This window comes from Micromys minutus (assembly GCF_963924665.1).
Source record: "Micromys minutus genome assembly, chromosome: 1".
In the NCBI taxonomy this organism is placed as follows: Eukaryota; Metazoa; Chordata; class Mammalia; order Rodentia; family Muridae; genus Micromys; species Micromys minutus.
The window spans coordinates 183,140,504-183,164,963 of NC_137969.1; the positions used below are offsets into that span (position 1 = coordinate 183,140,504).

General features: G+C 35.2%; 1 protein-coding gene across 1 annotated transcript in view; it reads left to right on the forward strand.

Annotated features, from left to right (window-relative positions):
* The window catches only part of AGMO (alkylglycerol monooxygenase), a 314,763-nt gene that overhangs the window by 104,407 nt on the left and 185,896 nt on the right, over positions 1-24,460 (forward strand). The window contains exons 5-6 of the mRNA XM_080929205.1: positions 9,463-9,566; positions 20,109-20,204. Coding sequence (XP_080785331.1) covers positions 9,463-9,566; positions 20,109-20,204 — 200 coding nt within the window. The remainder of the gene's footprint in view (positions 1-9,462; positions 9,567-20,108; positions 20,205-24,460) is intronic.

Sequence of the window (24,460 nt, forward strand, 5' to 3'; positions counted from 1 at the left end):
ACAAAGGAAGGATCTTCATCATGAAACACCTACAAAAGAGTAGTGGAGTCAAACTGCAACAGTGTTTGTGAACTTAGAGGCTCTCTTGCCTAAGAACAATAAGGGTTACACAACACCTTTTAATTGGGGAACATAAAAGCACTTTTCAGAAGATAATGATAGAGATGAAAATTGTGCTGTCATAATAGATACCAAGACCCGGGACCATGGCGGGCATGCTGGTGTCCAAAAGGCAGAGAAGGGAATATATATCAGGGAGGAGAAGATACGGATTCTCATTTAATATTTATGTGCCACAAAATATGGCTCCTGCTATATTATTTCAGTTTTACATTTAAAAATGTTAAAATATTTTTATCTTGCTAAAATAGCTCTCAGGTCTGGCCTTTAAGATGTGGATGTGCCCTTTTTTTTTTTTTTTTTTTTTTTTTTTTTTTTTTTTTTTTTTTTTTTTTTTTGGCAAGGTCTTGAGTATGAGGCCCGCATGCAGGTGGGCATCTCTTAGTGAATGCTTTTGAGTACACAGACTGTGAACACTGCATCCAGGAAAGTGAGTGTGGGAACCAAAAATGCAAGTGGCACCGTGGATAGGCAGGCACAGGCGACAGGGTTTTGATTTTGGCTGGGAAGAATGTATGATAACAAGGGACTATGTTCATAATGCAAAATGAAAAATAAGAAGATTGTTGGAGAGCAATGAACTCACAGTGGCTGAGTCTGAATTTGTGGGTAGTAATAGTTCATGGCAGAGAGTTAGGTGGTGTCAGAAGGTAATTTATTGTGACAGAGTTAGGAGGCATGGAATATGAGTTACTTTTATTACAATCATCTCAAAGATCTGGCACACATAGCTCTTAAAGTTGCTAAAGATGCACAGTCAGTCCCTAAGCACTCTTTCTTCAATTATATCAAGACCAAGCACTCCTTGATAACCTTTCTTGTCAGTCTGCTCCATGCATTTTATATTTAAGGACCACCACAGAGGAAGCTAAGTACTCAGTTTAGGCTTTCAGGTATAATTCAATCTGTTTTTTTTTTTTTTTTTTTTCTGGACACAGCCTTATTCTTTCCAAGTTAAGGAACATGGAAAATTTCTAATGTAAAACCTGGGCTCATTAGTTATGAAGCGCCAAAAAATGAATTTTATAATACAAAGGCAAATTTTCAGTCCAGTGAGACGTCCTTATTGGAGGCAAAGAGTACCTGCTACATGTTTTTCCCCCATCTATTCAGGGTGCTCATTGAGCACAGAATTCCTTTTTCCCTAGATACTCTGGTACTGTTCTAGTGCTCTGTCTTTTCCAGGCAGCCATCTGTTGTTTTGCTCTCCTGGTCACTTCCTCCTGTTAAGTCCCTTCTAAACTTTGTAGCTATTTGTGTTTCACTTCTGGGATTTGAAGATACAAATTATATGAATTGTTGTTCGAAGATTAATGTAGCTGTGTGCATTGTATCTCACCACAGGAGAGCATGCTGTGCAAGACTGTGTGGGAGCAGTTGCCAATCCCAAATACCTCTGCTCACAAGATCACAATTCTTCTCCAACAATTTCTGCTCCCTAATTTAGCATGTGCAAGATAGTATGCATGCCAATATCATGAAAGAGAGGCCCGCTTTCCTTGCAAAACACATAGACCCCAGAATGCTGCTGATACCTACCCCAGGACAGTTAAGTGAATACTCTGATCTAGATATTAAATCATGATCTTCCATTATTGAGTGAATAATAGGTCTTGTATTGATACAAAACCATCTATTTCCCTATTTTTTAAAATGTAATGTTGGTGATGTTTATTTCAAATTTTGCCAACATTTGCAGAAAACTGTTTTTGATGTAGAGAGTTGGTTTACCAAATTTTTGAGAAGTAAACCAATCTCTTTAATCAGTCTTGTTTCTTTTCTAGCCTGCTACATTGCTTGACATTCCAGTGGTCATATCATTCAGTGATGTTTCGGTTTCAGGCAAAACCTTTTTCTACATTTTCAGAAATTATTATTAGTATTTCTTCTCTGGAGTATATGGCCAAGACCTACAGCTGTGTATTGAATGGACAGACATCTGCTTTCAGTCATATGAACCCACAGAATAACTCTGAGCCTACAGATGTAGAGAAGAAATTGTAAGCCAGGAAGAGAGGTAGAGTCAAGTTGGCTGGAGTCTCTTATTTATATCCCCTTTTATAGCTAATTCTTATCAACATGATAATGAAGTAGATAATATGCTAAAAATTTACATTGACAGCTTGTTTACTAAGTGTCTAGATTAATCTTGTTTAAAATGCTTACCGAGAGTCTACCGGCTTACAACCAGCTGTAAAATACAGTCTATCTTTGATAACAGTAAAATTCAGGGGGCTTTTGAGCAGTGTGTTATTTGTTCTACTAAAGACTAAAGACACAGCCATCAGAATCCCCCATTTCTCTAATGCTTCAGTATGGAAATGTGGAGCTCTGCAGTTTTATAACTGCAGTGTGTCTAACCTAATAAATATATAGGAAGCACAATACACACACTGTGTGAGTATGGAATTGTAAACTATATTTAGGCGTTGAGTCGTTGTACTTTTGGAGAAAAAGAATACTCCGTTTGCCTCGTCTTTTCACAAATGTGTCTTTATTGATTTCCTCTTTTAAGTTTCTAAAACCTGAATGGTATATACTGAGCCATCATGGTTACAGAATAAAGTGTAGCTCAGAGGCAGAGTAATCTTCTCAGAAATGCTACTAAAGCATCTCATAGGAACTCCTGCAGGCCCTGAGAGGGCACCCCCTAACTAACCAAAGGCCGCTTTAAGGTTTCTGCCACTCCCGTGTCAATGCACTAGGCATGAAGTTTCATGTGGACCTTTGGCATAAAATCTCATTTAAGTTAGAGAAGAGTTTTAATTCCATGCATGGCCTCAAAAGCTTGTTTTGTTTTATCATTTTGTTTTATTCAATAGCACCTCTTCCCAGGGTCAGTGTGCCTTTCTTGCAATTCTACGACCCGTGAGGTTTCAGGATGTTATCCCTCAGCATCTTGGTTATAGTCAGCCTCAATGGCACAGAATGTGATTCTGCACCGTCTCTACTTGCCCACTGTCAAGTGTATCCCACAGTTCTGAAGCAATTTCTGCTTAGATATTGTTACTGTATATATGCCCTTTCTTTCTCTACCACCCTATGTTTATATTCTGAGATAATTAAAACAAAGCCAAAATCACACATAAATACTAACATGGGGAGTCTTTGGGAAACAAAAACAAACCCGTCTCCATCTGATCAAACAAGTAGAGTGAGGCCTTTAAAGCAGGTGATAACGGAGGGACTAGGGAATGATGACGGGATCATGTGGTAAGCAGACTGAGATGCTGGGAGGGCACAGGAGTGCGCAGGCTTGGAGGTGCCCCTAATAAAATGTGGACCTCGCTCATTTTCTTTCCATGACGTCTGCAGTTCAGCCCCTCACCAGGTGACAGTGCTCATAGAATAAAATTGTACATGACTCAAGCTAACAAGGCACAAGGAAATAAAAGCCAGAATGATACTCTGGATTTTCTATCACCACCTTTCTAATACAGTCACTTTAGAAAGCTAGTGAAAAGGAAATGCTCTGTGTTGAGTCTAGCCAGCTGGAAGTGCTTTTTAGACACAAGCTTCAGTTTGCCATACACCGTCTAAAGTGCCATTGTAAATTCCATATAAAGGAAACGCTGACTAATGAGTTATAAATTTTTAATAAGGTCATCATATTATCAGGTTATACTTCTGTTCTGTAAGAAAAATCTATTGATTATGATATGTTACAATTTGATCAATAAACAATAAAACCTCTGTGATGCTACAATAAGAAACTTTGAGGCTGTGCTTTTTTATGGTCAGTGGTAGAACTCAACTCTCTGCTGACACTCGGGTATTTAATAGCCCTCTATCTACTGTCTCTTTGAACTTAAGGGGGTCAGAGTCCACACTGAGTACTGAGTATGTCACATTCCCTAAGTCGGGAGAAAATGGATACTAAAGATCCTCACGTTACCCCTTATCTTATTACATCAGAAGCTATCTTGTGACACAATCGGGGGCTGAAAAAAAAGTTTTTGCAATCACTGTCAAAAATTGTCAGTTGATTAAAATAGTCTATCAATCACATTAAGTTGTGATACTGAATTAAACTGTATCTTCATTTTCTCATTTACAGACAGGGTTCTGGGAAATAGTAGCGTTAACATGTGTAATCTGCTTCAATATCCTGCATGTGGTAGGGGAAGCCACCCTGTGCATGCATCCTTCCTTTATAAAAGCTACTTATTACTTATCGCTCTCATTTGGAATTAATACAAATATTCCACAGTATCCAAACTATTGTAATAATAGCCAATGATCCAAATTTATATGCATAGGGATTCAGGAAGCCTCACTTCTAAGACGTTTTGGAGATAGGTAATGAAGGAACATGGGCAGGGCTGGGTTACTTAGTGTCTCAGCTAAGGACAGAATTAAAGCCTTCTCTATGGGAAAAGATTACATCAATCTTTCAAAGTTTTCATAAATTCGTCATCACACAATAATAGAAGTAGTATTGGTAAATCTTGCTTTAGAATTCAAACATAAGTTATAAGAAAATACATTTTAAACACACACACACACACACACATATAAACATATATATATATATATATATATGTTTATATATATAATCTCTTTGCCTTTAAAAAATACCACCAAATTACATGTTTATATGTTTGAGGTGATTGTTGATTTTTACATAGAGAATCTTGTTTGAATATTTGATATGACTTGGTATATAATATCTTCTATGTTTTTCAGTGCTATAGAAACTTTTATTAGGTTGTAAATCATTCTTTCCAATGCCAGCCATCCATATAAACATCTAATTTTTTCAAAATGCTCATAGAGCATAGAGGTCCTGATGAGATTTTTTTTCTATTTAGTACTTTAATCTGAAATTCTATACAATTTTAACTATATTCTGAATTTTATATATTATAACTAATTTGATTTGTATGAAATCAAATATTATTTTAAACATAATTTAAAATGTTAAACTTTCTCAAGGATTTTCATTATAAAATTTTACTTTGTTGTTTAGTTTGATACATGCATAGTAGTGCACAGTTCACACTCTCTACTCTTGAGCCCAGTAATCTGGGCAGGGAATGTGCCACATACCGTGCATGGTTGGACCTTCACAATCATCACCTAAACATCACTTGTACAATAGACTAAGTGTTTCTAAAGTATGGTTGACTGTTTTGAGAAACATTAGCAGGTTTGATCTTTTAGAGGAGCTGTGCCATCCTTCAGTCAGAGGTGAGTTCAACACCATCCCCAATTTTTTACCTCCTCGGCCTCCAAACAGCAGATAAGATGTAAGTTCTCTGCTACCTGAAACAGTTTTGCATACCTGACTGCCTGCTACTCACATGCTATTTACCATGAGGTCACTCAATCACCCCTGAAACTGTAAGGAGGCTTCTAATTAGTTTTCTTTTGTAAGTTGCCTTGGTCATGGTGTCCCTTCATAGAAATAGAACAGTGAGTTAGACACAAGGATGATGTTTCACTAAGTTTCTACATACATGCAACACATGTTCCCCCACCTTCCTAACCCCCTCCAACATATGTATACACACACACACACACAAACACACACACACACACACACACACACACACATACACACACACTTGCCTACATACATTGTCATGAAAATGGGTTAGGCTGAAAGCAGAATTCAGACCATTTTGAAAGAGAAAGGGCATCAGTAGATATCCTAAAAGATGTGCACAACAAATAATGCAGCCAAACATAGTAAAAACATATTACATATGTACATTAATATGCCATGACTCCGATACTATGTTTGATGAATATATGCAAGTGAAATATTTGAAGAGAAAAAAATTAGCAGAAACTGTATTTGTATGACACACTGGAAATAACTGAAATGCCTTTCAAATGGAAAATAAATGTAAACAAAATAAAAATACAAACACTGAGCAGTTTTATGTAAGAATACTGCTCATCAAGGAAAGGTCAAATAATTACAAACATAGAAAAATAGTCTATTGTTTCCTTTTGTTGAATAATAAAAAAGCCAAACTTCCTAATTGAGTACTGTAAGGTTTTATTTATTTGGCATCGTCAAAGCAGAAAAACTAAAAGGACAGATAGCAGATTGTAAGGTATCATCTGAGAGTGATGATGAGTCATTGGCCACCATATTTATATGTTGTACTGAGCTCCCAGGGACTAAAACACCAACCAATGAGCACATATGGAGAGACCCATGGCTCCAGGTGCATATGTAGCAGAGAATAGCATTGTCTGGCATCAATGGTAGAAGAGGCCTTTGATCCATTGTAGGCTTGTTGTTCCAGGGTAGGGGAATGCCAAGGTGCAGAAATAAGAGGGAGATTGGGAGAGGGAGCACCTTCATGGAAAAAAGTAGAGGGAAGGGGGCATGGGAGTAAGGGGAAAGAAGATAACATTTGAAATGCAAATACAGAGAATATTCAATTTTAATAAAAGAAAAAGTAAAAAGAACAGTTCATGTGAAATGGTTTCAGGGAACCGGAATTCAGCCTGTCATTTCTATGAACCCACCAACGCGCTCAAGACCAAAGGTTCATCTGTTGTGAAGCTGTTCATCTGAGGGCAGGCTGCATTGCATCTACAGTGTCAGTTGCACAAGTTCTGTCCACATTCTTTTTCATGACTGTTGGCTGAATTCCCGGTGTTTATGAGTTTAGTAGGGAGCCTCTCTCTGATCTCCTTCAGAAGTAGATCAACAAAAGGATATTTCTCTCTACGGCATCTAGGAATGGGAGAACATGAGATGATTAGAAACACAGCTATTTTTTTAATTACCATCGTGATGTTGCACACATCACCTTTGACAGAATCCTGTTTCCTAGGAGAAAATAACTTAGCCTTGCTGACTTAAAAGGAAGAAGGATCACTGAAGGCATAGTCATGAATCGACTGGAATCTTCAGAGCCTAGTCCTTATTTGGCAGTAGAGAATCATGTCAAAAAGCTCAAAGGCTTCCTCTTTCTCTCAGGGTTGCAAAGCTCCACTGCATTACATTATCAAAGTTCTCAGTTTCATAATATAATTCAGGAACCATTTTAGATTGTGTCTATCTCAACCACAGAGGTACATGAAAAAATATAGAATGATAAAGTGGCTCTGTAGCAATAGTAATTACAAGACTGCTTTTGATTGCCAAGTGATGAATATTAGAAATGGATGCTTTACTGAAATATATACATCTTATAAAGATTTGTGTGTGTGTGAATGTTTATGTTGTGTGTGTGTATATGTGTGCTTGTGTGGATGTGGTCATGTGTATGTTGCACCATGTGCAAGCATGTACTCAGTCCAGAGCAGGACACTGGGTCCTTAGGAATTAGAGTTACAAGGAGTTGTGAACCAACCAGTGGAATGAGAAAGAGACATGCGTCCTCTGAAAAACCAGCAAGTGCTCTTAACCATTGAGTCATCCAGGCCCTGAAACTTGCACATTTATTAAAAATGTTTAAAGTTAACAACTCAATAGTATAACATACATATTACATTAGAATTTGGCTACATGAAGGGAATTTTTGGCTACATATTAAACAAATATATTAATATAAAATATATTTTGGCACTATAAATAAGCATAATCATTTATAATTATGCCATTGCAAAATACCAATAAAATGTTATGTGAACATAAAGTCTAAAATTTTGCTTATAGAAAAAGAAAATAATATTATTGTTGAACAGAACATATAATTTATTAAATATTTCTATAAAAACTTTAAAAATACTATTTTTTTTAACATTTGCTTCCATTTATTAGAACAAAGAATTTACTAATACAGGTACTGAGGAAGGTAAACAAAAAATTAACTATCAACTTTTTCTTATTCAATTTGCATAAGAACAGTTGGAACTCTTTTCTTTAAAATCCCTTTTTGTAATCATGCTAGAAAATAATTTACTTTCAATAAGCTGAATATAGACTGTGTAAAAAAAATCTATCTGACTGTGGCTCATGCTGAAAAGGGACATAGGTAAGCCAGTGGGATCCTGTTACTTCTGGCTGTTTATGCAGCTGTGTTTCATTGATCTCAGACTCCTGTAACACAGTTTGTGATAGGAAGTAAATGCTGTCAAAACAACTACAGACAAAGGTCTTTAACCTCTGCCTTCATGGATTCTTTGTTCCAAAAATTACTTCTGGGGAGGTTATAAGGAAGCTGCTCTAGACTACCTTCCAGATCTCTGAACCCACATTTTGTGTATGTTAATTTCAATATTTTAATTTAAATATTAACTTTAAAAAATGTGTCTACTTACATGTATATTTAAGGACACAGTTCATAAGCATCAGGTTCTAAAATGTTCAATAGAGAATTTTCTAAGTAGGAAATGGTGTTTAGATGAGTCAATTGGTAACCAGTTTAGAAAACTTAAAAAGATTCATTAAATTTTTCACCTCTTAAACAAAGCCCACCCAACATCTGAAGATTCAGAAAAAAGCCCAGACAAATCTCTTATATGTAATTATGTATGTAATAAATTATCCATAAATTTGGACCCTAAAGAGTTTCAAATACCTTTTCTATGTAGTTTTAGAAAACCATATGTTGAATTACTGATCATCTTGTAAGAATTTTTTTTTAATTCTTGGCTATAGTTTATTTATGAGGGTTAATTAAATAAATAAAACAATAATCAATAATCATCTAAGTATTTATTAGACAATGGCTAATGAAAACACTTTTCTTCTTGAAGTAAAACCATGCCTTGTTATGTAATCTTGGTCTTTCCTTAGTATATAAACAGTCTCAATTTGCATTTTTATTTTGAGGACACATGAAAGGCAGATGAGATGTTGTAAATCTTGGTAAACCATGAGAAGGATCATGTTTAATGACTAGTGTGTGAATAAAAATCGATTTTTTTAAAGATCAACATCAAATATTGTCAAGTTTGCTTATTCTAACAGCTTTTCATATAGAAGTAATGTGGTGCAATATTTCATTATATACCAATTTCTCCCACTGGAGAATTCTTCTTTAATTAAAAATGTGTTATCGCATACTGAAAACTCATCACTGTTCTTTGACTATGTTGTTACAACACCACAAGTTAGCTTTTATGATCTGTCATATTGTAAATGTTGGCAAAGTATAAATTTTGGAGGTAATTTTATTTTACTGGAGTATGTAATTGTGTAAGAGTGTGAGCATTTACTAGTTAGGTTTCAATTATTATGTATTCATAATTCATATATGGTCTGGTTCCAAAAATGCTTCAAAGAGCCTTTTTTAGAATTATTCTGCTGTTAGCTAGCCTTTTCAGAGATGTTCCAAGGGGTATCATTTGCTCTCAGCAGAGCAAAGCCCGGGGCTGAATGGAAGCCTCTCTGTACTCGTTCTCATCACTTGTAAATCATGTGTTTTACAGAGATTAATATTTTCTGGGCAGCACACCAAGCACACCATAGTTCTGAAGACTATAACTTATCCACGGCACTGAGACAGTCTGTCTTGCAGCAATACAGTTCCTGGGTAAGTGTGGGAAATTGAATAAATGTGAAAGTATCATTTTCTTTTAAAATTTTAAGTTTTTCTGTTTTCCTCTGGTAAGCTACTAGATGCTTCAAACTAAGTGCTTCATGGTGACTCCTTCTCATTTAAAATTAGGCACGTAAGAAACAGACACTTTTTGCAAAAGTAAAATTTTGTTTGATATGAAACACTCAAGAAAACACTCTAGACATCATTCTGAGTAAGTACCTATCCATTATTATTTATTTATTATTTTCCTTTACCTTTATCTCAACCAGGAGGCAGAAATATATATAATAATTTTCAGTTCACTATATTGAGACAGAAATATTTTATGCACATATTTTAATAAGCAAAACATTCACTTTTCAAAAATCTGGAAAAAAGCTTCATAAGTTATAGGTTTGGTCCCTAGGATTCTCAATATTATTTAAGAGATTGGCATCTTTTGAAGTCTGGCCTAGTAGAAAGTCGTTCTATCAGTTGAAGATGTATCCATGGAAAAGGAGCTGAAAACAGTTAATGGAAAAAGGACAGCCTTGTCAACAAATGGTGTTTGTCCAACTGGCACTCTGCATTCAGAAGAGTAAAAATAGTCCCTTTCTTATCTCTTTGAACAAAGCTCAAGTGAAGTGGATCAAAGATCTCCACATTAAATCAGGTACACTGAAACTATTAGAAGAGAAAGTAGGGAAAACCTTAGAACACATAGGCACAGGGGAACATTTCCTGAACAAAACAGCAATGGCTTGTGCTCTAAGACCAAGATTGGAGAAATGGGACTTAATGAGATTGCAAAGTTTCTGTAAGGCTAAGGACTCTGTCAAGAAAACAAAATGGCCGCCAACAGATTAAGAAAGGTTTTCACCAACTCTATATCTGATAGAGGTCTAATTTCCAAAATATACAAAGAACTAAAGAAGTTAGACTCCAGAGAATCAAACAATCCTATTAAAAAAATGGGGTATGTAGCTAAACAAAGAATTGTCAATTAAGGAATTTTGGATTGCTGAAAAGTATCTAAGGAAGTGTTCAACATCCCTAGTCATCAGGAAAATGTAAATCAAAACAACCCTAAAATTCCACCTCACACCAGTCAGAATGGCTAAGATCAAAAACTCAGAGGACAGCAGATGCTGGCAAGGATGTTGAGAAAGAGGAGCACTTCTTCTGTGTTGGTGGTGGTGTAAACTGGTACAACCCCTGTGGAAATCAGTCTGGTGGTTCCTCAGAAAATTGGACATAGTACTACCTGAAGACCCAGTTATTCCACTTCTGGGCACATACCCAAAAGATGCTCCAACATACAATAAGGACACATGCTCCACCATGTTAATACGAGTCTTATTTATAATAGTCAGAAGCTGGAAAAACCCATATGTCCTTCAGTAGATGAATGAATACAAAAATTGTGGTATATTTACTCAGCTATTAGAAACAATGACTTTACGAAATTCCTATGAAAATGGATGCATCTAGAAAATATCATCCTGAATGAGGTAACCCAGTCACAGAACAGACATAATATGCAGTCACTGATAATTGGATACTAGCCCCAGTAAGCTCTGAATGCCCATAAAACAACTCACAAATCATATGAAGCTCAAAAAAAAAAAAAAAAAAAAAAAAAAAAAAAAAAAAAAGGAAAGGTCAAAATATGTAAGCCTCAGTCCTTCTTAGAAAAAAAGAAGTGTATAACACCCTCTCAGAGTGGGTTACACTTAAACCTTAAATCATTAATAACTCAAGAGCTAAGAAAATAACCTTGTGGCAATTTTGGTATTTAAAAATCATTATGTTTAATCTTTACACACCAAGAAAACTTTGAATATTTCCATGTTATGTTTTGTTTTACAAGTATTTTATGCTCATTGTAATTAGTAAGATCTTAATGCACATTATCAAACCTTTAAAAAAAACCAAGTACTGATAAAAATGTATTTGTATACTTTTATGCAAAAATGCTTAAAATCTGTACATTTATCTTTGTTTTTTTTTTAAATAAAATTGTTCAATTAAAAAAACTATAAAAATAAGCTTCAGATAAACCCCACTTTGACTTATCTCATTAATTATCTAACCCTAGTTTTCTCTAATCTCTATTTTTATTTTTCCCATGTCATTCCTGAATTTGCTGGCAGCTGGGTTGTAAAAACCCAGCCGCCCAGTGTGCATTGTGGAGGACCAGCTTTAGACTATTTCTTTTGCTCTTTAACAGACACAGGTGAAAAGGCACTGAGCTGAAACTATAACTTAGATGTAGAAGCGTGCTTCTAGAAAAATTAAGGAATGACATTCTAAGTGGCAGTAGGAGCTATTCGGTCAAACAAAGAAAGGAAGGGTGGAAATCGTTCACCATTTGGTATGAAAGTTTGACTCAAAGTTCTCTCAGAATATGGAGCCACTGGAGTAGTTTTAAGTGGTGAGAATTATGTCTCATTTACAGAAGGTGACAATTTTGAAATGTATGTGGACTGATATCTTTGTTGAGATGGTGTCCCATGAAGATGGCCAATCCAATGCCATTCTGGATTATTTCATCATCTACATAATTCCTCTGCCTCGCTTTTATGATAAATGGATGACACCTAGGTTAATGACATCCATTGTCTGTGAAATTTCGTTCCTCTGAGCTGTTTTAATTGCTTCCAAATAAAATAATGTAAATCAAAAGTATTCGTATGCATAAAGTTAAAATAAGTGCAAACCGAAGAAAATTACTTTCCTACTAATCTGTTCTCAAAAGTCAAGCATTGTACATTACTCTGTCATAGACATAAAAAGTGTGAGGAATTTCGAAACAAGCCACAGAAATATCTCACAAATTGCTATTTGTTTCAAGAGGATGAAGGCAGGTAGAAACACGTTGAAGAAGGGTGAGGGGCATAAGGCAATCTGCGTTAATGACCAGCACTTCTGGGTCCCTTCTTCAATATACTGAATATTCTTAAATATATTCAATATATTGAAATAAAAGTCTAATTTCAATTTTTTTCATGAATCCTCTGTGACATTCCTTATCAGCTGTTATATAAGTCCTATAGTTTAAAGTTACCAAGGCAACCCTGTATTTTAGAACAAGTAATAAACGGGTTATGTCTTTGAAAAGAAAATTGGTGTGTGAAATGAAGAACAAAATTAAACTCAGATTATTTCTTTCATACTATCATGAAAATTGAACTGACAGACCTGTCATGTGAAGCAAACTAAAGAAAATAATTTTATTTTCTAGAATTTATAAGCCTACTATTTGTAATTTAAAGTCAATTTTAAGACTCACATTACCTCCATGAAGCAGCTGCAGTTTATAGAATACTATTAAGCTGAGTGCCATTTTCTTTACTATATACTGCTAAAAATGTGTATTTACAGCACTTTAATCTTTCATTATACATGTTAATACATTTCTAGCACGTGTTCTAAATGGTTTTTAGAACAAAAGCATAGACATCTTATAATCTATAATTGTATCAGAATGATCACTTTCTTTTGTTGTCATTTCGAGGGAGTGTCTGCCTTTGTAACTCAGGCTGTCTTGGCATTTGTATAGACCAAGGCAGACTTGAACTCACAGAGACCAGCCTGCCTCTGTCTGCTGAATTGCAGAAATAAATACCTGAGCCACCAGGACTGGGCATTTTTTGTAAGTCTATAATATATGGTACATGAGGGAGCTAAAATTCCACATTTAATGTATAACTGTGTATGCGGTCAAAAAGTAAAGGAAAAGCCAGGTACAGCAAATATAGGTGCAGCCACAAATGAGGGAGGATTAATGCTAAGATTTGAAACCCAGTGCAGCCTGTATAGTAAATACTGGGTCAGCCATGGTTACACAGCAGGACTCTGTTCCAAAACAAACAAATGTATAAATTAAAAAAAAAAAACTTAGTTGAGAGAGAAAGGGGGAGAGAGAGAGAAAGAAGAAAACAAAAGGGAACAAACCAGAATGAGTTCTGAATGATAATGTTTGTAATTAATATATGAATTACATAGGCTACATACATATATGGCTGTGTATAGAATTATAACTAAAATGTGAAATAAAGGACTTTAAAAATAGTACATACTTAGGCATGCAGCTTGTTTAGTATATATTGAAAATGATTAGTTCAATACTGGGGTTCAGCAGAGTTATTACTAGAAAAAGTCTTTCTCTCTAATTCAAATATGGCATACTGCCTCCTGGTAAATAGTAGCTAGAAATGTGGTAGCTCATGTTTTTCTTTAAGTACCATTCTTGAGGAAGTGCCTTAATGTTATATTTACCTCTGTAAGCATGCCTATTCAAGAATTCAAAATACTGGGCCCTAAAACAGACTTTAATCAACTGTTACTCTCCTTCAAATACTATATGAGTATGGAAAATATAGTTTTAGGATGAAGGAAATAGCAACCATCAACTCATATTAGATTTATTATCAGCAATGATACTATGTTGATAGATGCACATTTAGTAAAATATAAGAGAAGTAAAATTTTACCCCTGAAGACTTCATGCCCCAAGTCTTTAGCCCCATCCTAGTGGTCATGAACTATTCACATTTTGTTTTGTTGCTAGGTTAAACACTGCAATTAAAGACAACTTGGAGGAGGATGGTCCTTTTATCACACTAAATTATTAACAAAAGAAATATACTTACTGAAATATTTTAGTATACATCATAAAATTTAAATAAATAAACAATATTCATATAATTTCTGATAATAGTAAGCAATATTCCTGATTACTTAGGAAATAGTAACAACAAATACACTGTATAAATGTATATGTATGTACATGTGCATGTGTGTATGTATATGACACACATGTATATGATTGCATAGAAGTACGTGTATGTGTATACATCCACATACATTTACAAGAAATCTATGGCTCTGGTTACTTGCTACTTTGAACCAATTAATCAGTCCTTAAATCTTAGTGGTAGCAAGGATGAAAAGAGCTCTGGCTATTTTCTCTGATTTTTCACATTGTTAGCTTAAGATTACCCTACATCCTTTGTTTAATATTTTGATTCTTTTTTCTTTGACTTGACTGTCTGACTTTCTATGGCTGTAGTAATTCCGTCATTAAATGAGGAGTATGAGCACTGAAAAAAAAAGTTTACCCTACATAATGGAGGAGACATTCTTGGAGACATCTCAATTACATTTCTCACGCATACTATTGGGTTTGCTGTATTTCATTCAACAATGCAGGATCTTCTATTATGTCATACTTTCTAGTAACATACATAAACAAGGACAATTTTTCCAACTGCAGGAGTTGGAGTCGCATAAATGTGATCCAATAAAGACCTAAGAAGCTAAGAATTTGGTAGCAATGTGTTTAAATTCACCAGGGATCACAATCTTACATAAGTATTTGCTACAGAAGGAAAACAGTTTTGGACCCTCATGAGTTACAGAGACAAAACTACACTCTGAACCTTGTCTCAAAACTCAGACACCCTTCACTACCATCAGCCAATATTCTATTACCACATAAAGGTGGCCATTTTCCTTTTCATTTTTCTTTTTCTTTTTTTTTTTTTTTTTTTTTTTTTGACTCCTCTGATTTACTAGTCTCAAGTATATCATGCATCCAGGAAGTAGAAGGCTGGGCCTTGAGAAACCACTTTTGAAATTTGTTTAGATCGTAATCTACCTCTCTGAATTCACATTACTCCTTTTAGCAATCTGTCCATCCCTTTCTGCTCTCACAGTGAGTGTGAAGCTGAGGAAGGAGATGGGCATGAAATAGCCTGAGTGTTGCTGCTGAGAATTGCATAAAGGCTAAATTACACAACTGTAATCATAGATTGCAAGGTCACGTCCATGGAACCGTTCTCACCCCTGTTTCCCACAGCCCTGGCAGGATGGAGGACGGTGGGAGAGAAGACCACTAAAGCAGGCTTGCATTTCTTAGGTTGTTGTTTTATGAGGAGATAGTCTGACCAATAATTAGCTACTGTTACAAATTGTTAGATTACTGTCAATATTGCTGAGTCAAGGGAGGCTTCATGGAAGAAGAGATCTTCAGAACCTGTAAGAATAGCAAAAATTAACCAAGGACAAGGCTGTAAATGAAATGTTGTATGAAAGTATAATACTCAGTAAAAAAATTTAGTTTCCTGAGGGATCTGATAGAGTAACAGAGGTTGGTGGCTTAGAATGCAATGGATTTCCTTACAATCTTTGAAGCTGCCTCTGTTAATTCAGTTTATACAAGACTAGCTTTTTCTCTGAAAGCCCTGGGCTCCATTTCTATTATAGCCTCTGGTCATTAGCTTGGTGCGGTTACACTCTTGAGGTTCGACAGAGCCTCCTCTACCTTTTCTTTATCCTGCTTTCCCACATGCACATCTCCATCTTCTAGAAACACCATTTTTTTCTTCTTTTTTTCTTTAATTGAATATATTCCCTTTTCCCTAAAAAAAATTATTGGAAATTCTCTGCATTTATATTTTAGATGTTATTCCTCTCCCACAATTCCATCATCCCTCCCCCTCCCATCTTTATTTACATTTCAAATTTAATTCTTTTTCCTGGTTTCCCCTCTGGAAACTCCCTAGCCCATTCTCTCTTTCCCTGCTTCTGTGAGGGTGCTCCCCTATCCACCCACCAACTCACTCCTGCCTTCCCTTCCTAGCATTTCCCTACACTGGGGAATTCAGCTCTCAAAGACCAAGTGCCTCTCCTCCCACTGATTCCTGACAAAGCCATCCTAGGCTACATATGTGGCTGGAGCCATGTGTTGCTCCATGGTGGTTTGATCCCTTCCACTGAATTGATCTTACTATAATTAATTTCTTTTTACTTGATTGTTTCTGGAAATATGCTTTTTTTTTTTTTTCAGAAAAGCACACATGGTGAGGTGTTAAATGCTAGAGAATTACATGTTCTTTTGGGGGAAAAGCTACTATTTACCACACATCCTATGAAGTATGATGTCTAAAATGTAGTAGTATGGATGAGAAGATGGGATGCATAGAGGGAAAATACACAGGCACATAGACATAGAAACAAAGATAGGCCTAGATTATATCAAGCATATTGAAATTCTTGTTACTGTCCTAAATACTTTTTCAAATGTGTTTTATGAGACAGCTAAGAATGATTTTTAAATCCCCATTCATCTGCCTGCCACAGGATTCTATTCGCTGGGGTATAGGAGTGGGACATTTCACTGGCAGCACATATGTGTTAAACACAAATGTTAGTGCTCTGTACCTGTAATGAAGTATGGCATGTTGTATTATCACGGACTTAAAAAATGTGAATATGTTACTTGACTCATTAATTTCTAGTGTCTTCTGAAGAAAAAAGAACAAGCTTTTTTTATAGCCAATACTATAAAAAGTTGAGACTTCTAGAAGTACATATGTCAATAAATTAAGCTACTTAGAGTCCTTCAGTCTCAAAAGCTCTGTTTGTTTGTTTGTTGTCTTTCAAATTAATTAAAATGGAAGTTAATAAGACTGAACAGTGGTTAACAGCACTGACTGTCTTCTAGAGGACTTGGTTCTAATTCCTGGCAACCACATGCCAGCTTACAATCAACTTGATATCCAGAAGACCCAAGGTTTCTTTCTGCTTCATGGACACTGGCTACAACTTCATTGGGCAGTGTATATACATTGTGTACAAATATACATGAAGAAAAACTACTGAAATGTAAAACATAAAATAATAATAGTAAATGATTAAGAATGTACGCACTTAAAGTTTAGCAATTTGGCTTAGCAGTTTACTAGTAGTCAACTGTCTATCAAGCCCTGATTTTCCTCTCAGGTCTGCATATATGCATCTACTTTCTATCACAAGGAACCTCGGGTACTTCCTTCCCATGGTTGCAGACCTGCTTGATTGCACCATTTTAGTCCATATTTGAGTCTTTGGGGCATGAAAAAATCATCTCTTTACCCGCACTCTGCACACCCACCACCATATGTTTTTGCTGGTAGTCCTTCAATTGGCTCTGCTGCGTGTGATTTCCCTACTCTGACCTGGGCTTCCAGACAGAATATTCTTCTACATGCTCAGCAAGCCATAAAAGGAACATGAAACCTCTTTGTTGTTTTTTTATTCTCTGTAATTGGAAAACCTTTCTAGAATTTCAGTCCCATCAAGCTCTGTTTACTGATACTTCATGCATGACCTTTTTGAAAAATTGCAGAGAAATGTGAAGTTTTGCTGCTTTCTCTTTCTACTCCTATTTATATCTTCAATTAATTAATGTAAGAAGTGAACATATCCTCTTATTCTACTTTTAATTATAACATTCATTTTCTTGTTTAATTCTTAATTTGACCACATTATTATTCTAATTTTTTCTCTTGGACATATTTAAAAGTGGAGATATTTCATGTTACTTTGTGAAAAACTTATAAAACATAACCAATTCTTATGTTGTAACTGTCATCTCAGAGACTTACTACTTACTGAATAAGGTCACCCTTTCTAGCTCTTTCTTATCTCTGTCTGGCTGGTTCAATTCAACTCAAAATTCTCTCCAAGATGACTGATTCAATCTGGCTTCTCCTGGCTTTTGACAGAATTGCTCTGCTTGGCCTCAAACTAATTCTGAAAATATTTTTCTAACCTTTTAGCTTCTTATTCCCTTACTTCAGCTGTCTTGGCTGACCTGCATTGAACTCAGAAATGAACTCAACTCTACTGTACTATTTCAAATGAACTGCAGGAAAATGAACTAATTTGGTTGAACTTCACTACACTGCCTGAACTCAACTAAACGGCACTCACTAAACTGCTCTTCATCTCTGACTTCCACTATCCTGGTCTGTTCTCCTGAGAGATGCTGTATTTTTTCTCTGTCAAATCTTCCCTGATTTGTCACTTTGTCTGTGCCTCAATTCCATGTCACCTTTAAACATTACTCCTTCCTTCTACAAAGCAACCTTATAGTCGTTGTTTGGGATTACAGGTGTGTACTAAGGTTGTGTTTGTATTCCATACATACCTAGAAGATCTTTGTATGCGATCCCTTGCTGGAGCAACCATAGTCCTTGGATTAACATTCCTTTACAACAACTTCCTTAAAATGATTTTAAAATGCTCCCATTGCTCATTTAGGAACACAGCTTTTTTTAAACCATTCTACATTTTTTACCATACTGAGAAACAGACATATTAAAGATTGCTAAATGGAAGTGATCCATTGTTTCAATAGGAAATGAATGTTCCTCCTAGATCATATTCCTCCATTTTATCTGCAGTCTGCTTCCTGGTCTCTCTGAGATCTGTCCTAGCTTCCCACAATCTAGGCTTTTACAACACTACTTTCAACAAGTGCAACAATGTCACAACACTTATAGTTCTTTCATAAACCATTCTAGATGCCAACATCTAAACACCATTCTGCTAGTGGCTTGAAACAGGTCAAAATACACTGACTTATCTCTGCTGGACAGAGACTGTGTCTTATCCTCATTTTTTTTTAAGACATATCATTTTATAAAGGTCCTATTATACATTTATTATCTCATAGAATAGTCAACCTCATGTAAACAGTGTTACTTAAAGCTAAGAAGCTCTGGAGTCAGATGGCATTGGTGTGAATGTTAGGTAGAAACTTATTTATTCCATATTCCAGACAATAACAAATTATGAGAAGTTGCTTGCAACTAAAATACAAAAGTATTTATTTTAGTTTACTTATATTCTGTAACTTTAACAGTAGTTTAATGTCTAATTTTAATGTCTAATTTTAATGTCCATAACTTTTATCCTTAAAGTGATTATTTGCCTGATCAAAGACAAAGACATTATAATAATAATTCAGCAATTAAATCATAGCATTCAGAAAAAATGTTTTAAAAATATGTAGCATTTTAGAAACATGGATTAAATAAAACCAGAAATATAAAGCAGAAGTGAAATTCTTCGGTTACTGATTTGGCTCTTTGAATTTTCTTTCAAGAAAACAGTTTTGAGCACATAAAACTGCTCACAGGAACAAGCTATTAGGTGAACACAGCAAATCAGAAAATGTTGGTTTTACAAAGCAAGGGCATTTCCATCTTCAGAAAATCTCTACCCTTGGGAGCATTTCCATTTTTCTTAAATGGTACTTACCACCTCAGCAACATGGATAAAAATTTAGGAGATATTTTACTTTCTATCAATCACATACACATGGAAATGGAAAGCTTCTATTCTTTGAGTATGTCTCATACTTTAGTTTGTTATAATTGCATTTTAATATTTTAAAAAACATGCATTAATTGGGCATTTGGGTGTGGTCAAGATATAAAGGCTTACAATTTTGCCTCAATAATGTGTTTATGCACTATAAGCAATCACTGTACTTTCCTGAAACACATCTGAGAATTCCCTAGAAAGGAAATAACACATAGCATGTGATATTTTAATAAAAAATGTTAAAGGCCAAATAGAAAAGTAATGTTTACAAACTGATCACTATGTGAAAATTAATATTACAAAAAATCATGGAAAATTATTTATGATCAAGAAGGACCATTAATATAGTTGAACCCATGATTATAAAATGAAACAGATTATTTTTTTCTTTTACAGATTTTCTACAGTCCCCTGGCCCTTTTTGTACCGCCTTCAGTGTTTGCTGTTCACATTCAATTCAATCTCCTCTATCAATTTTGGATCCACACAGAGGTAAGTATAAGTTAGTGTGTGTATGTGTGTGTGCTAAAAATTTTATAACAAAACAGCCTCAAGCAATGTCCTAGAAATGTACTTGCAGCTGATTTATTGTGTAAGAAAAATCTTAGTTGCTTTCTTTAAGGAGAAACATCTGTTCATTTTTATTCCTTTTATTCTTAATATATATTGCAAAGTTTATAAGATGCAATGAAGCCAGTTGGTCCCAATTAAATAAAACAATTTTTGAACTATTATGTACCAAAACATTTTAATACTATATTTGCTACAATATCTATGTGTATTACAGTTCATTAAACATTACTAAACCAGAGATGTTGAAATCCATTTCAATTTAAAGATAGAAGTGTGTTTGTGTGTGTGTTTGTGTGTGTGAAGAGTACTAGAAAAATGTTTAATATTTTCAGAATTAAGAAAAAATGTAGTTACTCACCTTACTTTAATTACAATATTTGTGTTTTTTTAATTCTTTCAATATATTGTTAGGCTTTCATTTTGTTATATTTGAAAAACTGAATATAGAACGTCTCAGGTGTTCTAGAGACATTCAGTTGTTTAGGTTTGGATGTTTACATTAAGCAACCACTTGCCTTATGAAGTATTTGTCTTCATTCTGTTGTTAAGTATAGAAATATCACAGACCCAGAAAAAATTGCTACATGCATAGAAGAAATCATATAAGTACTTGGCAGCCTTGTTATGTCCTCACAGTGAGCACATTGCAGTGCTGTGCACAGTAGCAGAGGCACAGTTCTGCACCAGATGCCAAACCTTAGCAGAGAGAAGCATCTTATTATCTGCAGTGTTTTATACTGACAACATTTTTGGGATAGAGAAACTGCTACCTTGACTTGGGACATATATGTATTATTTGATGATTTATCATGAAATACTATTTCTTTTATGATACTTGGCATACATCAAACAGCTCATATTATTACCATCTCAAAGAGTTGAACCCAGTTCTGGCTCTAGAGGTCAAAGACCAGCTTTGTTTTAATCAGGAAGGGGAAGTATTCTGCTGATTTACTTGAAGGGGTTAAAGGAGAATAGGGTTTTTATAGGGTCTCTGACCAGGGTCGTGACTTAGGTCAGGCATTAGTTAGGATGTGCAACAATGATGCCTAAAAAACTTCTGCATTTTCCTGTATCGCCAAGAAATCCTTGAAATAAGGTTCACATTCTATCTCAGAAGAAAAGGGCAGACCAAAAAACAGTGGGGGATTATTTCATGAGCAGTTCTGCTGGCTGCTTGCCTTTCCAGTTGAGTAGCAGTATGTTGGGGCCGGTCTCGCTTGATGTACTTCATATTTTGCAGAAACTTTAACAAATAGAGTAACCTTAGGATGACTGAATAATAGGCAAGCCCCTATCTTATAAACTTATTGTTTGAGTTTTGGAATTTCTGAGCTATGTTATATGCTACAGTTTTATTTCTAAAAATTTCTGCTGCTTTGAAATTACAGACAGCATTTTTTTTTTTACAAGTAAGATAATTATTCAGGAGGATTCTCCAAAGGCTGCTGCTGCTGATGGTTTCTAGAAAGAGAGAAATTAAATAGACATCTGGTGGGGAAGATCTAATTTTCTTTCTAATATTTGAATATTTATGTATTTAGTTTTATGTGTATGTGTGTTTCTGTGTGTGTATGTGTACTTGAGTGTATGATTGTACACCATGAATGAGGTTTCTGAGAATGTTAGAAGTTTCAGGGTGTCACAGACAGTTGTTTGACATGATTTGGTTGCTGAGAACTTAATTCCAGTCCTCTGCAAATAAATGAGTACTCTTAATTACTGAATAATCTATCTTAATCTAAGATAATATATTTTCAACAAGTTTTTGTCCTACATTGTCGACTAGAAGTTAATATAACCTGACTCCCCAAGCCTGTCCAAGACCCACATTATAAAAAGAGAGAAGGTATTAAAGCAAATTGCCTTTATGGGACACACACACACACACACACAGAGAGAGAGAGAGAGAGAGAGAGAGAGAGAGAGAGAGAGAGAGAGAGAGAGAGAGAGAGACAGAGAGAGAGAGAGAGAGAGACAGAGACAGAGACAGAGACAGAGACAGAGAGACAGAGACAGAGAGAGACAGAGAGAGACAGAGAGAGAGAGAGAGAGAGAGAGAGAGAGAGAGACTGTCAAACTGTACACATTATGACTAAAATATGTATTAACCTTCAAAGCTTCTTTCATGCTCTAGTGCCCTGCATCATGGAAGTGACTCTATTAAAGGACCTTGTATGAGCTGCAGGCATTCCTGTATTGGACACATGGCTTGGTGCATCCATAAGCACACATGTTCTTTACCATCCTAAAGTTTGGTTTTTACAGAAGGAAAAACTAGTTAAAGAGACACTGGTTTTTCTGACAGGGAAGCGTTCAACTTCTTTTAAATTATTACATCTGAGGATGGAAAAAATATTAAAAAAAAACCTTTGATAGAACATATATATGGCGAAATAAGACATAGTCAAACAATATTTTTACTCTGGATTCTTTTGCCAAAGAAAAAAATAGTATCTTGATGCTATGTTCATTTTTTTGTTGTTGTTGTTTTGATTTTTTTAGAATATTAAAAAAATTGGCTTGCTTTTACACTCTGTTTTGTTAGTCTCTGTTTCTCCTTCTCCACCTGCCCCCCCCCCCACTCTGTGTGTGTGTGTGTGTGTGTGTTTCTGGGAATGGAAGTGACTAGATCTCTCTACATAGCTTTGGTTGTCCTGTAACTCACCATGTAGACCAGTGTGGATTAGAACTCACAGAGATAAACCTGCCACTGCTTCCATCCAGAATGCTGAGATTAAAGGTACATACACTACACTACACTGTTGCGGAGTTTCTAATGTCAAATAAGTTGGTTCCTTTCCATGGATCTTGTTGTTTGGCAACACAAACTTGGTATGCTCTTTTTCTGTAGATACATGAATGCAGAACAGAAACATTGTTACACAGAAGTCATTCATAGCTGTACATTTTCATTCCTTATGCATTAGTGGTATGGAGTTTTAGCTACTCCAACATGAGACAGTGTTAATGACCTGTATTAATCTACAATACTTCATAATCTCTTACCATGCTCAAAAAGTAGAAAGCTACACATAATTAGTTTAATGCTTTGATATTGAGGATTGAAATTGTGATTTGAAGAGTTTTATAATATTAAACTGAAACCTTTGCAGAATGTTCATTCCTCTTGGATTCTTTGGCTCAGATTTCTGGTATTGGTCTGTGTGTGTGTGTGTGTGTGTGTGTGTGTGTGTGTGTGTGTGTGCTTGTGATTGTGTGTGTTTGTCTTTCCTGAACACAACCCCTGAAACATGTGCTGCTTAGATTTTCTTTGATGCTTTCAGTAGTTTAACTATTAACTTGAGATTTGTTTTGTATAAATATGTGTCACTTAGGCATATAGCATGTTGTTGAGATCAAGATCTATTGTTCTTTGGAGTGAATCTAGTGCCCTATGCAGATGTATACTCACTCCAACGGTTTTATCTACTACTTGGTCTTCATTTTATTAAAAAATTAATTATCTACGCGACTTCTGTTTTCACAATCTCTCATTGCTTACTTATATTTCCTTACAAAATTATTTCACTTTACTCATTGCTGTAGTTTGTTGGAAGAGTTTTGGAGTAGTTTGTGGAATTTGTTTAAAATTGTCTATTAGATTTCTTTCAAGAACAATGTGGAAGAAAATGTTATATCTTTTAGTTGTGTCTGACTTTTTTTTTTTTTTTTTTTGATTTATCCCTTTGGTAATAAGCTACAGTAGACATATGAGCTAGAGCAAACTCCAGGCATTTTCTTGTAGCCTCCCTCCTTGAAGCTCTGTTTCTCTGCATAACTCCCATTCCATTGTCATTTTCCTGTTAGAGATTTTTTTCTAGTTATGACCTAAAATTTATGTCATATGTGTGTATTCCTGCTTCTCTGCATGGGCTTCCCCAAGGATGCAGAACATGCTATCTTAAGAGTGTGGGGTAGAAATGCTCTATCTTACCATTGCTTTAAGCCTTGAGAAATGAGATAGATTATGTAGTACCAAATCTTAGAGACTTAGGGTTGATTAACATGAGTATGTACAGGGAAATCAGGAGTCTAAAATCATAGGAAGTGAAAATATCACTTTTATAAAACTGATGCTAGTTACTTTGAAGATTCAATGAAGACTCAAACTTTTGCAAAAGCAGTTTCTAACTGACCCTTAAAGAACTGTGATGTTATTAGATCTATAAATA